General features: G+C 33.2%; 4 protein-coding genes across 7 annotated transcripts in view; 3 read left to right on the top strand and 1 right to left on the bottom strand.

The window, feature by feature from the left end:
- The first annotated feature begins 202 nt into the window (after window positions 1-202).
- LOC126369531 (ELMO domain-containing protein 2) lies at window positions 203-1,665 on the top strand. The gene is made up of 2 exons (XM_050014016.1): window positions 203-799; window positions 891-1,665. The coding sequence occupies exons 1-2, from the start codon at window positions 281-283 to the stop codon at window positions 1,311-1,313; spliced, it is 942 nt and encodes a 313-aa protein (XP_049869973.1). The 5' UTR covers window positions 203-280; the 3' UTR covers window positions 1,314-1,665.
- Window positions 1,666-1,775: 110 nt separating this feature from the next.
- On the bottom strand, window positions 1,776-6,406 carry LOC126369530 (thioredoxin domain-containing protein). The gene is made up of 6 exons (XM_050014015.1): window positions 6,149-6,406; window positions 5,732-5,917; window positions 5,074-5,212; window positions 4,090-4,251; window positions 3,709-3,834; window positions 1,776-2,551 (listed from the first exon to the last, which is right to left on the bottom strand). Exons 1-6 carry the CDS (start codon window positions 6,282-6,284, stop codon window positions 2,350-2,352), a joined length of 951 nt encoding a protein of 316 aa, XP_049869972.1. The 5' UTR covers window positions 6,285-6,406; the 3' UTR covers window positions 1,776-2,349.
- Window positions 6,407-7,157: 751 nt separating this feature from the next.
- The window catches only part of LOC126369505 (uncharacterized), a 37,532-nt gene continuing 29,539 nt past the window's right edge, over window positions 7,158-15,150 (top strand). Inside the window, exons 1-6 of one of the 4 annotated variants that reach the window (XM_050013950.1) lie at window positions 7,158-7,275; window positions 7,559-7,736; window positions 8,811-9,005; window positions 12,991-13,101; window positions 13,314-13,367; window positions 14,190-14,301. In XM_050013950.1, the coding sequence (XP_049869907.1) occupies window positions 7,571-7,736; window positions 8,811-9,005; window positions 12,991-13,101; window positions 13,314-13,367; window positions 14,190-14,301 (638 nt within the window). In that variant the 5' untranslated portion in view covers window positions 7,158-7,275; window positions 7,559-7,570. Of the gene's footprint in view, window positions 7,293-7,558; window positions 7,737-8,810; window positions 9,006-12,990; window positions 13,102-13,313; window positions 13,368-14,189; window positions 14,302-15,150 lie in introns of all 4 variants that reach the window. The other 3 variants (XM_050013952.1, XM_050013949.1, XM_050013953.1) reach the window with 3 other exon arrangements.
- Window positions 9,167-12,796, top strand: LOC126369500 (uncharacterized). Its single transcript, XM_050013940.1, has 2 exons — window positions 9,167-11,771; window positions 11,888-12,796. The coding sequence occupies exons 1-2, from the start codon at window positions 9,660-9,662 to the stop codon at window positions 12,068-12,070; spliced, it is 2,295 nt and encodes a 764-aa protein (XP_049869897.1). The 5' UTR covers window positions 9,167-9,659; the 3' UTR covers window positions 12,071-12,796.

The following is a 15,150-nucleotide window of genomic DNA, read 5'->3' as shown; positions in this document are numbered from 1 at the left end:
ATTTAAGATGTTGTAAAGCAGCGACTTGAAAATTACTTATAAGCACAGAATAAAGAATGATAACTACGTATGTAAGTTAACTTAAAATGGCTGTAAAGGAACGTTATATAGGATGTACTGTAGGTCGCTCGCTGACAGCTAGCTGACCGTATCACTGTCACAATGACATTCAATGTCAATGTCAAATTGACTAAAATTCCGATTGTCACTGATTGTCATGACAACGAAATCCTTAACATACGCGGTTACTTTTGTACATAAATGATAAGTTACAATAGAAATGTCTTTCTTTAGTATTTGGTCTGCGTTACAATGGTATCTCCGACCAATTATCAAGTGGTTTCTTAGGAAAACAACTCGGCTGTGCGAGCTGCAAAGAATATGCTATGGCGAGAAAGCTGGTGCAGCCAGGTCTTGTAATGTGGAGAAATCTTTGATGCTGTCACGAACCAGAGACGTTAAGGAAGTGGTTTCATACCTAGATGGTACAGTATTAGAACGGCGATTCGTCCCAGCTAATTTCCGACACATACTTGACCCTTCTGTTGGTATCATCTTGAGAGTGAAGAAAATAAACCCGAGTCTTCATGGATCGTTTGTTGTTTCGTTCCGACGATGTTTAGAACAGATTTGGAGTTATAGATTGTTACTCGATGAAGTGGAGGAACTTCGCAAGCTACAGTATGATAGCAATGACCAGGAACATGAGGAGAAATTGCTCAGACTGTGGAGTTTGCTGGTACCCGGTGAAGAGCTTGAGGGTCGAGTTACTAAGCAGTGGCAGGATATTGGTTTTCAGGTTAATACTACTTCCATTACAATCTTTATTTTAGTTTAAGTGTTGGTACTTTAATATTTACAAGTTCATAACCTATTTCTGATTATTGCAGGGGGATGATCCAAAAACTGACTTCCGAGGAATGGGAGTGCTGGGCCTAGATAATCTTCTCTTCTTCGCGTCAGAGTACCCTCAAGCATCAAGCCATGTCCTTAGTCACTCTCTGCATCCAAAGTATGGTTATACTTTTGCAGTGGTAGGCATCAACATCACTTCCATGGCATACTATCTACTAAAAGACGGGTCTGCTAAGACATACATGTTCAATGCCAAGAGACACTTGCCCAGTATTCATTTGTTCCATAGGTTTTACTGTTATTTGTTCTACGAATTTGATAAGTTATGGATAGAGTCTAAGCCACAAAATATGATGGAATTTTCTATCATATTTAAAAAATTTGAAAATGCTGTCAGAACTGAATTAGCTGATCCGGCTTCTGTGTTCCGAATTAATATAGAAGTAGATACTGTGTGAGCTAGTCAATAATTATTTAATTTTGTATTGTAGTATGCAAATAGCAAACATCAAATGCATTTAGTGTGTACCTTCTTGATTATATGGGGATATTATTTTATTAGTGTGTAAAGTCACTGAAGATGTGTTATACAGGGCTATCTCAAGCCTTTATAATAGTTCCAATATGCTGTATTTTTCGAGGAATAACTGTTGTACTAGGTTAAGAAACTTATTATTTATTCTAACTTATGCTTCATGAAATCTCATCACTCATTAGTTCATCACATTTGCACAAATATAAGATTATAATTAGAATGTGACAGACAATGTAAATCACAATAAATAAATAAATATAATTAAATGTATAAAATGTCTTTTACCATTTTTATCATTTGCTGTAACAAACAGCATATACCTACAAAGATAATTATTGCCATATTGCTGAGCACAGGGTGTTTTTTTTTTTAAATATAAACAAGATTTATTTTGTATTAAAATATTTGTATTTTCATATTAGGTACAAAATGTATCACCACCGTATATCTAGTAGTCTCGCCTTTTTTGTTTCATATTTTTTTTATTAATAAGTAGAAAAAACAAACACTCAAAATAAATACAATTAGGACGGAAATTTTGCTTACAGCTCCAAAGACTACCTTGTCATATCATTAAATTAATTTTCGTCGTAAAACCACATAAAAATACTTCCTTGTTGTACTTGACAAATAAGAAATAAATAAAAAATATAAATAAATGCATTGGTATTAAATTTTAAATACTTGTCCAAGAGTTTGGAATTCTAGTGAGTACTGCAGAAGAACAGAAGCAACACAACAGAAGAAGGTCCAGCCCTAATTCTGCCCTGTGCAGAATGGCAGTCTTACACAGCCTCGGAACAGAACAGCAGTGGGATAAAATAGACTAAATAATAATGTTTTTTATTTATGATAGAAAGTCCTCTTGGCCAAATGTATATTCTGCTTAAAATAATAAAATCTTAACTTTACTAGGTAGTATCCCAACCAATATCTAAATGCATTATTTGAACTCAATATTATTTACTCTTCTTTTCTTTCTTCGCCTCCTTGGCGGGTCTTGAGCGTCCTGCTTTAAGGAGAGCGATGAATCCTGTTAATACAACAAGGCCGAAGCCTGTGCCGCCAATCTGCCAAATCCAGGGGTGTTTCGAAAGAATATCTAATCCAAACGCGACCCAAACCTTGATCATTTCTACACACCAGTCAACAACCTCATCACTGAAAAATAAAAAATATTGAACGAGATTAGTTGATTAAGATTTTATTGACAAAATTTAAAGAAAAATAATATTTCTAATGCAACTGGCGCATTCCTCTTTTAAAAAATAGTTATTGTAGCCATAAAACATTTTAATTTTATTGAAAAAATATTAAAGAAACAAAATATTTCTAATGTAACTGGCGCATTCCTCTTTTAAAAAATAGTTGTAGTAGCCATAAAACATTTATTTTTAATAATTTATTTTTCTTTTCTAAAGGTAAATTTTTATTTTTAATGTAATAACTATCACACAATTCACACATGATAATAATATCACAGTTGTCCAGTACGCGGGTACGCATAAATTAACAGTCTTAAAAAGATTTTAATCTAAAAAGATCAGTCATTAAATTATTATTATTATTAATTATTATTATTAATAGCCCTCAATGTCCCACTGCAGGGCAAAGGCCTCTCTTCCCTTCTTCCACTCCTCCCTGTTCCCAGCTTGTTCGCGCCACCGTTTCGAGAAGCGGTCTAACTCGTCGCGCCATCTTTTCCGTGGCCTTCCCCGACGTCTGACAGCACTTGCAGGAACCCACTCTGTAGCTTTTTTGGCCCAGAGGTCATCGGTCATTCGGGCAACATGTCCAGCCCAGTCCCATTTCAAGCAGGCAGCCTTTCTCGCTATGTCTGCTATTTTTGTTTTGGAACGCAGCGTGGTGTTTCGGATCCGATCGATCAATTTAACACCAAGGATGCTGCGTTCCATACCTCTCTGGCAAACCTTGAGTTTGGACTTTTGGATGTCAGTCAAAGACCAAGTCTGAGCGCTGTAGGTGAGAATGGGAAGAATGCACATGTCCATGACTTTGCGCTTCAAGGATAGCGGAAGATCACCCTTCATCATATCCTTCATGGACCAGTAGCTCTTCCAGGCATTTTCAATTCGTCTTTCGACTTCTTTCTCCTGTCTGGTCTGGAAAGAGACTACTTGGCCCAGATAGACATATTCCTGGACATATGCAATACTTTCACCATCTACTTCCATCCTGTGCTCTGTGGTATAATTATATAAAAACTATATGAAGGATACTTTCTTTCTTTATCTAACAGGGATCATTGTATACTTTTATTTAGAAAATCATCATTTATAAATATAATAAATACTTACAAAGGCGAGGCGAGAAGAGGCACTGGTTCACCTTTGGCGTTTTTGTACCAATCCTGGGCAAATGCTACAAATGACTTGACATCATTCTTTGGCAAGTCGTACCTGTAGACTTTACCAAGACGGAAGCTGAAATCAGTCAAGAAATGCGCTTAGCAATATAAATTGGGCTTTTGACAGCAAAAATTACAGGATAATTTTACTTTGTTGGTAATTTGCTTCAATATGGTAAATGCTGCATAATGATATCAAAACTTAAGTATTGAGATTACCTGATAGGTACCAAATAGAATATTAATAGGAATGAGTATTATTAATTTTATTACATGCAAATTAGGTACTTATCTATATAAAATAGAAGAAGTATTGTCCACAAATACTCACAACAGGAATGCTGGTAATTTGCCCACTTTAAACCTCTTGGCAGTATTTGCGCCCGCTAGGTTTGCATCGATGCGTGCGACGTTGACCCTTGCACGCAACGTGGCGCCGACACCTTCCCACACCGCATGCAGCCTCTGACATTCAACACAGGATGCTCCATAGCTGGAAACAATAATTATTCCTATACAATATTGTATTGTATTGAGCCATGTTAGTGGCCTTTGGTGGCTCAATAGTAACTCTGACACAAGGGTTGATGAGGTTGGTTATTGACCTCACAAACTACACAAGAGAAGAAGAAGAGAATACAATGCACATGCAATAAAACCATATTGTTCCATTCAAGTGACTAAATTGTTTGTATTTTTGATGGATTGTATCAATCTTGGGAATATGTATCAAATCAAAAGTGACTGCAAGTTCTTGTTGTTACCAATGCCTTCTTATTATTAATGGATCTGCCTACACTGTGGGGGATAATGGGCTTGCTTGAGTCAATTGAAATAATGGCAGAACTTACTTGCGACTAGGATATTTTTAGACCTATGAAGAATTAATCAAGGCAACTAGGTTCAAGGGTAGGTCAAGTACAGTGCAAAAACTGTGTGCCCTTGGTTGTCATCGCTAAAGTCTACGAAAGTACATTGTTCTTTAATGAAGTAAACAGTTCACCTTTTATCAATGTTCTTGTTTACTAGTACCTGACAGTAATCATTAAGCAGTGTCTAAAGGTCATCTTGTTGTGATAAGGAGTTTTTTTTTACTTTATGCTTATAGGATTATCACATTCTCCATTTAAATTATTATTTACATTGGAAAACTTAGAGATGCCCCCTATGTAGGGCAATCTTCAACTTTTCCTTGGTTGGAATGTCTCAACAGGGGATAAAAGGATTAGCAAAAGAGACATTGGAAAAATAACAATGTATATCGCAGTGTCTTCTATATGTAATATTGAAATATTGGTAAATGAATGATACATACAACATAACAAACCAATCCCCAGTAGTAGCCCCTGTGGCAGCCTGAGTTATGTGCTCAAATATCTTGTCTGTAAGCTCTTTAACAGCTGGTGTCTGGTTTTGTTCAAAGAAACCGTAAATTTCATTGTCGTCCGGCTCACCTGTGCAAATAAAATGATACATGTAGATACTAGACTAGCAGGTAAATATTCACATTAACTCTCCTGTATGTTGTTTTGCTATGATTGAAATGTTAAATACAAATTCACATTTAGGTACCCACTGAATGATAAAAGATAAGGAAAATGCACTTAAAAGAAAATAAATATTTATGTGATTGATATGACCTTATAATTATTTTAACTATGTAACATAAATAATAAATACTTTATTGTGCACACCAGAAATAGAAAGAAACAAAGGAGAAAAATATAGTACAATAGCAGTCTCTTTCAGGCAAGCTTTGGGTACCTAGGTACCCAAAGCCCAAGGTTATTGAATACAATATAAAAAAAATATATACATAGGTATTATGAATAATTATTTTATCAAATTAAATTTGAAAATTAAAAATGTGCTTAGTAGGATTTAAAACATACATCTCATACTTCTAAGAAATCTGTGATTCAAACCCATATAGGGTTTAGCAGCAGAAAATAATTTTAATAAAATATTCTTACCATTGTATAGCAATGGAATTCCATGTCTAAAGAATACCAAAGCTGGTTCCTTTGTCGGACTGTACAGCCTGGCCAAGTGGCTGTTGGCAGCTTTTACAGTATCTGCACTAAAATGTTTCTTAAAGTCTTCATGAAGACTCTCTAAATTCTTTGCAAAATCATTGCATGTGTCACAATTTGGTTTAGCTGAAAAATAACATCATTTTGCTTTAGTCACACATCCAGATGTTGAAGTCAAGAAGGTAGCATACCACGAAGGACGCTAATTGATTCCCAGTTCTTATACGAATTATTAGCTTTATTCCAAACAAAAACAGATAAAAACTTTGTAAAATATTCCATAAATGTGATTACATCTTTCTAATTCGAAGGCCAAATACATATAGGTGAATTAAAGAACTATTGTTATATACTTACTAAATAAAACAATAAGCTTTTCTTTATTTTTTATAAGTTGTAGTAATTCGTCGTCGCTTACACTTTGTAATGTTTGACTTTCAACATTGACAATCCATAACAAAAACAAACAACACAACCCGCCTTTTATGCGCATTTTTAAAGGTTTATATTACAGCCAAGAACTTAAGATAATAATTGTCTACAAAATAATAGATCAAAATAAAATTGAAATAAAAATAACCTACAAAATCAATCTTTTTAAAGTTTATTGCGGCTCTGGTTACTAGGCCATTGGCCGATAAAATTAATCACTTTGATTTTTTTATTAACTCTACGGGAGACTGATGATAAGTTACATGATTTTATTTTAATAGCACACTTCATTTAAGGGAGAATAAAATATACTAATTACTATCGATACTATCTATCGTTATCATTAATTCTGGCGATGTAAACTAGTGCATAATTGAATTGACAACATTTCAAATTTTTAAGCCGTGGTTTTTTTGTGCTATTTCGAAAGTATTTGTTTAAATAGAAGACACGTATTTTTTCTTTTCAAGATTTTTCCACTAGAAGTTACAAAAAATATTTTTTGAAAATTGGATTCTGCCATTGATAGAATGAAGGCAGTATACTGTAATGTACCTTTGCATGCGGTATTTAAAACAAGTCGCAAACAAAGTGTCATGTTATGTATGACATTTCCTTTTTTTATAATTTTTATGTAAAGGGCTGAACTTATTATGCCTTCCTCTTCTGACCTCGTGGATTTTTCAATATATTTCTATTATTACTGAATTAAAAAATCTGAAAAAATGTGTTTTGTGTAAATCATAGAAATATCTCGAAATGGTTTTCGATTTAAGGCACCTTAGTAAAAATGAAATGTTGTCAATTATTAGACCGCCCGAACCTCAGAACAATTTATTGTTCTGAGGCCCGAACAGCATCATTTTTTTTTTAAAGTAGCAACCTTTCATCAGTCAAGCAACTGACAACTGTGGGAATAGTGGGGGGAATTCATTCATTCACTCACTCATTAATTTGTCATTCGTTGTGTTCCAAATTGAATCATATTTTAAATAATTAAATTTGAATAAAATAAAGTGAGCGCAACCAAGAAGCCGCTTCGATAGATACAGGTGAAGGTCAACTACAGGTACTTAATTCTAATTCATAAACTTGCTTTACGCCAGGTGAACATATTAGCCGCGCCGTTCCATCATTAGAGAAGTATCAAAACAAGATTGCCTTGTGAAAGTTCGATCTAACAGGCAAGTTCAGCCTTATGGTGATCTTATTTGAAATTGTTTTGGTGCAACTCCGTGCCACTCGCGTAAAAGGAGAGCTGCAGTCACATGAGTCATCGTTTATACTTGAGCTTGACTTGGGCGGGAACCGACTGACACAGTTTGTTTATTTTAGAAATCGTTAACGATGGCTGAAATCGAAGAAAAAGTGATTATGACCCCTAAGGGTAAGACTGCAAACTCAACGACGTTGGTGGTGGAGAGGAAAGCAGTGGAGGCTGAAGCCAGTGATAAAATTCATGTGGCTGGAGGGGACCACACTGGAATTATTATAAATAAAGAAAAGGTTTATGGTAAGTTATAACAAAATTAGTAGGTAATATTATTATCAAGGAAATTATCAATTTCAAAACCCTAAGCTTAAATCTAATTTTATCAGGGAACCCATGCTTATCAGAACTCTTTTAGCTGTTCTTATCTCACGAAATTTCCTGTATTGCATTGCAATACAATTCACCATTTTGTCAAATATCCATTGTCTTAAAAACTGTCCCTAACTTGCAAACAATGTTGATTGTATTGTCAAGTTGACCTGAAAAATCTCACCATTGTTTAAATCCACAATACAACTGCTTACCAAGTGCCCTTGGTCAAGCCTTTTATTATTCTTTCGACAATTACTTCATGGTTTATTTTGTACTGAATTCTAAATACCTATATTATGCCAATTTTGTTTTCAATATCATTTATAAATCAACATGCATGAACTGAATATGAACACTATCACACATGCCAAATTACATTCACAGTAAAAAATCGCGTCATACAAACTTCCATTATAAGTGTCTAAAATTACATCATACTTTATAAATAGTTATTCAGTAATCTAAGGTATGAATGCCAAGAGTTGTTAAGACTATGAATAATCCACAGACAAATAATGACATGCCCCATTAGAATCATCACTCATTAAACTTATTAAGTATTAGGTTTTCTTAGGGTCATTGAACGTTTCACTCTATGTGCTTGGGACAGTGACTTGAGATAATTGAGTATAATAATAGCTTTTGCACTATATTAACTTGCAATACAATTTACTATTTGTGAAAATGAACAGTGTTTTTAAATTAAATTTAAATAGGTATGAAGTTGAAATATATTTTTGTCTACAGATTGACACAAAAATAATTTTGGGATTTGTTTTTCATATGAGACACTAAATATCTACTTTAGGATATAATTTGCATTTCATTTATTTTTATAAGTTACAAAAAAAAAATTGCCATTACTTTTTTGGCAGCATACAGAAGTTTTCATTATAATTATAAACAAAAAAGTAATTAAAAATGTTTTTTTCTCAATGTCCAATAATTAGGAAAGTTTCATATAATTAGAAACAGTCTAATAAATATGGTTGTAATTTCCAGAGAATGGCGTGTCAGAGCCGTGTCAAGCACAATTGGAGTTCCGAGTGTACCTGGTGTCGGCAGCGACTGGGTCCCACACGCGTGAGGCGCGGGCGCTGCGCTTCTGGTTCAAACCACAGCTGCCACCCAACGAGAGGACCCATGAGGCACAGGGATTCTTCCGAGAATTAGTTAGCCCACAGGACTTTCCTAAAGGTAATAAAAAAAAATTGTGCTAGGACCAATTCTCGCAAGAGCTACTATATTGTTTCATCAAGTTCTAAAACTAGCTATATTGGTTTCTTCCATTTGTCCCTAAGTAAACGATGGCTATAGGTATTTTTAGAGCTATCAAACATAATTTATCTACAAAAAAATGTATATGTCACCGTAAAATTGTAAATAACGTTAGATTATAATCTATCTCGTGAGATTGTGAACTGTCGAAAAATTGTGAATCGTAACATATTGCTTACAATTTAACGCATTATTTTTCGGTAGATTATAATTTATCGAAGTGAAACCGTCAAATTGTGAAACGAAACGCACCTTGCGCGCTGATTGGTTGAACGGTATATGCCCCGCGCCGCCATGTTTGTTTCTTAATTCGTTTGTTGTCGAATGTAAACAAACAGTGTTTTGGTGATTATAAATTGATTTCGTGCCGAAAATAACTCACAGTATTAGAATTCGTTATATTAAATTATTGTGAAAGTGAAATGAATCTGTGATTAACAAAATAAGAGAAGTTTGAATGATAAATAAGTTAGTGTTAGTCACCGAACATAGTCTAAATTCTTACATACATTTTACGTGTTTTAATATTTTTATGCTTGTGAATCAATGTGAACTTATTTAATAACATTTATAATGTCGGATATTCAGCCTGTCCATCAACAAAGCTCAGAAATACCAGCTATTGTTAATCAGGATGAATTTACCATAGAATTACAAAACTATTACAGTGGGCATAATGAAAATAGTAAAAAATTACAATGGACAAATCAAAGAATACAAAGTGTGATTAAATTGTTAGACGAGTACAACACAATAAAATCTCAAGGTAAGCGACCTACAACCAAGCATTACCATCATGCAAGAAAATACGATGTAATGAATATTGGTAACCAGAAAGTTTTAATAATGAAGAGAAAGGATATCTCTGATCCTGTAGTACAAATAATTCCAATGGATGAGTATTATCAAAAGATACTCGACGCACATATTGCCACTGGACATGGACGTCGAGACAAAATTGTTCACACCTTGAAAGATAAATATGTGGTGCCAATATTTGCGGTTTCAATATTCCTAAATTTGTGTAAAACATGTCTAGCAAAGAAAAGCTTTCCAAAAAAAGGAATAGTCGTAAAACCGTTGATTTCTGACGACTTCAATCGAAGGGGACAAATAGATCTTGTAGACTTCCAAACGTCTCCAGATCAAGAATATAAATGGTTGTTACAATATCAGGATCATTTAACAAAATTCTGTTTTTTGCGACCATTAAAAAGCAAACAGGCTAAAGAAGTGGCAATCGAAATTCTTAAGATTTTTTTGGAAGTTGGCTGTCCACATATCCTCCAAAGTGATAACGGACGCGAGTTCACAGCATCTGTGCTTAAAGAAATAGTCAGTTTGTGGCCTGCTTGTAAAATAATTAATGGAAGACCCAGATATCCGCAAAGCCAAGGAAGTATAGAGCGTTCAAATCAGGATATAAAAAATATGATTCGAGCCTGGATGACAGATAATAAATCTACTAATTGGTCCATTGGGTGCTATTTCGTTCAGTTCCAAAAAAATTCATCTTACCATTCAACAATAGCTCGATCTCCATATAAAGCCTTGTTTGGTGAGGATCCAAAACTTGGACTCTCATCCACCTACTTATCTAAAAATATAATATTCAAATTAGAAAATGAAGAAGATTTGCAAAAATTGTTTGAAGAGATTAATAACAACAAAGAACAAAATTCAGAAAACGATCAAGAAGACAACAAAGAACAAAATTCAGAAAAACATCAAGAAGACAACACAGAACAAAATTCAGAAAAAGATCAAGAAGACAACAAAGAACAAAATTCAGAAAAACATCAAGAAGACAACACAGAACAAAATTCAGAAAAAGATCAAGAAGACAACAAAGAACAAAATTCAGAAAAACATCAAGAAGACAACACAGAACAAAATTCAGAAAAAGATCAAGAAGACAACAAAGAACAAAATTCAGAAAAACATCAAGAAGACAACACAGAACAAAATTCAGAAAAAGATCAAGAAGAGGAAGAACAGGAAAACGTAAATACAATAAATATTTCAAAAATTGACACTCTGAACATTGAACAAGAAGAAATAACCGCAGCAAGTCATGAAATAATTATGTTGGAACAAGTTAACACTGAAAACAATCCTAAACTACATTCTGCTTTACATGAGAATTTACCTGTAGTTACAGAGGTTATTATTCATAAACCAGATAATATGCAGGAAAAAACATCTTTAAAAAGTACGAATAGCATAAATTCAGAAAATCAAGGGAAAGTAGATGAAAATATTTACAAAGTATCTGAAGCTTATACATGTACCAAATGCAAGAAAATAGTTCAGGCCATATGTGGAGTCGTATCTGAGGAAAATGAGGGCTATGGATCGCAATTGCTTTGCAATTTGTGTGTGAATGAACGTAACATCGTACAAGAAAGAACACAATCACACATAAATTTAAAAAGAGCGGCAGATAAAATGTTATCCACATCGTCTAAGAAATTTAAAGATATCAGTACTGGTTCAACTGTATTAGTTGAGGTTCCAAAAGTTGATAGAGGACCTTTGGACAGTAAAAACTTGATTGGAAAAGTTTTAATGAAAAAGAACGAGTTATATCAAGTTGGTACTGCTTCTGGCATAATCAAAGATTGGATGCCTCGAAATGCTCTTCTTTCCTGTCCAAATGCAGAACTACTCATTGACATTCCAGAGGTCAGTATTAATTTACTTTTTAATGTTACCCTAATATACATTTTTGCAATATATTTTACAGCGATACCTTTTACTTCAAACTGTAACATTAAGATTTACCTTAATTTTTGTTTCAGGTTACATTACCGTTGAGAACTGTTGCATCAATGTCTTCATCATTTGGCGGACAAGGGATGAAACAATGCAATTGCAAAAAAAATAAAAATGGACAATGCGTTTCCAATAAGTGTAATTGCAAAAAAGCCAATGTTCTTTGTAACTCCAGGTGCCACAGTTCGTTGACATGCAACAATAAATGAACATTTTTATTGGTGCAATTTACTTTTATTTTCTAATAGATAATTTTGTTACGTTTTCTAAACATTAATTCATGTATTAGAATTGTTTTTTAAAATTTTAATTTTATTTTATGATCGTTTTTTTCTAACAGAAAACGCATTATTTTTTTCAATTTTAATTTGTGTTTGAGGAGAAAACATTGTTACGTTTCAGATTTTTTATTTTCATACATTTTTTTCTTATCATGTGATGTCAGAATTATTGATTACCTACTAAATAATAAATAAATACTTGATGTCCCAATTCTTGAAGTGCTTTTTTTTTGTTTTGGTTTTCCCCGAAGGGTAAGGCACAACACCACTTCGTATTAATTATTTAGATTATTCAATGAAGAAAGCAACTGTCCCGTTCCCGTTTCCCGCCAAAAAGCCATAAATACTTGATGTTCCAATTCTTGAAGTGCATTTATTTTATTTGACTGGCACCTGTATTTTATTCCTAACTCTATGGACACAGAACCGTCTACTGTAAGGCCGACCAATCAGGGACAGCCGTCGGACAGTTGACAATTTGACGATTGTAAGATTGTGATTTAACAATTTCACTTCGATAGATTATAATCTGACGAATAATAATACGTTAAATTGTAAGCAGTATATTACGGTTCACAATTTTTCGACAGTTCACAATCTCGCGAGATAGATTATAATCTAACGTTATTTACAATTTTACGGTGACATATACAAAGCAAAATAATATGATGCAAAATTGATAGCTAGGTACAATCTGTTCAAAATAATATGTGAGCAATATTTTGATTTGAAATTTCACAAAAGTCAAAAAAATTACATTTCTTGAAGCTGTTCTGTTTGTATGTGTAATTAAATATATGTGTACTTTTAATTACAAATTATTTAATTACTTTTTTGTTCAATTCCAGATTATGTTGGCTTCATAAAGAAAATAATGAAATTGATGCAACACAAATACCATCAGCTTAAAATGTTGGAGGTAGAACTTCGACAAGAAGGGTGCGGGCCACCTCCACCTGGTAAGTTATTTTGAATGTGAAATATTAAAATATCAAACATATTTTTTTACATAATGATATTTATGCGTTCATACTTCGCTTTATGGAGGTGACGGAGGTGGGAAAACGTAAAATTCTGCTTCTATATACAAAAGTAAATCTCATGTATTATTGTTGTGTAAAATATTGCAAATTGTAATAATTATATATTTGTTTCAAATGTTATCATACAGAAGCGAATGGCGTTATAACGAGTAAGAGCGTTATTTACAACTTTTGTAATGGCTGTATGTATTATTATTTTAGTATATTTATGCATGGGTTTGGTTTGTCTCCAAATGAAACAAATCTATTTACTAAAGGTCACATGAACATATGCTAATAATTAGAGAGTTTTGTATATGCTTCTCTTAATTTTCCTTTCTAATTTAAATTATTTTCTTTTTAATGATTTCCATTCTATGTTAGATTATAGTACAAACAAACAATCTATCTATCAAAAAATAATGATAATTTATTTTGTTGTAGTTTATAATTTAAAATTATAGTTAAATGTTGTATAATTTTAATGTAAAATGATCTTACTTCATATTGCATGGTATATTCTACAAAAGTATATTATTTATTTGCAATATTATATTTATATTATATATATCTGTAATGTGACACAATTCTTATGTGATCTCATTTCTTTTTGTATGGTCGTATCAGTTTTTGTGAGCTAATCTAGTCGTAGAACACATGTAGTATGTACTTAATAGATTTTCTGCCAATGTCACAATCAGTACATTACTAACATGTAAATATTATTCTAGAACTACCATACTTGCGTATCGATCCCTGGTTGTAACTAGTGAAACTGGTATTAAATACATTGAAAATGCTTTATATCAAAGACATCTTCTCTAAAAGATTTATTTTTGTGTTACTCTATATTCTTCGATCGTTAAGCCTATATTTATTTTAATATTTTTCATAACTATGTTTGCAATATTAAAATCTACTTTAAAACTTCTGGTCATCCATACCTAATCAACTTCCCAGTTGGCGTAGAATTTCTTAAAAAATATTTTTGAATTATGTTTTCGTACATTATTGTCTTTTTGCAGTGTTCATAGAAGACAGTGTGGCGAATCAAACACCTGTTATATCAGAACAAAGGGTGTTGGACATGATTGAGAATGCTTATCCGAACCCACTCACTGTTGAGGACTTTGTCACGTAAGTATTTTTTTATCTATTACTAGTATTAATTGTGGTAAGGTGGACACTGGTGTATTATCGGTGGTCAAACATGTTGATGAGATTGAGATTCACCAAACGCAGTATAGGACAAAGGCAATAGACAATAGTGACGCGTGACTTAGTGACTGGTGACTACTGGGTAACAAGAAATGAATGAGTCTAATTTTTTATTATATCCACACCTCAGACACTCCATAGAAAAGTCTATATATATTTTTACCGTGTGCCGTCTAACTCGTAAGTGCGAACGAGACAATCCGTGTGCTCTCTCCCTTACTCCTTAGCGGCCATTGAAGACTAAAGTAAGACCCAGAGGGGTGTGGTCGGCGCCCGATACGAATTATTGTGGGGCGAACAGCTACCGTTCTATACGTAGTATTATTTATTATTTATTCAAATCGAATCAATCAAATCAAATACACTTTATTCTATGTCATATCTAGATGTTTAAAATGGATAACTTATTTATAAATCTTTTTTTCTTTTACCAGCATTCAATGAATATGCATAGTAATGAAAGACATTTTCTAAGTTAATAACTCAATCCTACGATCGCGTGTAGTTCCATCATTATCGTAAACTTAGTCCCTCGTGATACTTTTTAAGGCGCTATGTCATGCAAGACGCTTTTATTTATGACTAGTTTATGGGTAAACCGTAAATTAGTAGCATCAGCCTGCACTAGGGTTGGCGAGATCAGTCAGAACGGATAGGAGAAAAAGTAACTTAATTTATTATTGATCTGTTTTGTACGTTATTAGATTTAATTGCTTCGATGTGACCTCTTTAATCCCCCAGGTTTGTGTCTAGTAAATTACCTAATTT

The sequence above is a fragment of the Pectinophora gossypiella genome, chromosome 9 (genome assembly GCF_024362695.1).
Source record: "Pectinophora gossypiella chromosome 9, ilPecGoss1.1, whole genome shotgun sequence".
In the NCBI taxonomy this organism is placed as follows: domain Eukaryota; kingdom Metazoa; phylum Arthropoda; class Insecta; order Lepidoptera; family Gelechiidae; genus Pectinophora; species Pectinophora gossypiella.
This window is presented reverse-complemented; position numbering and strand designations above follow the sequence as displayed.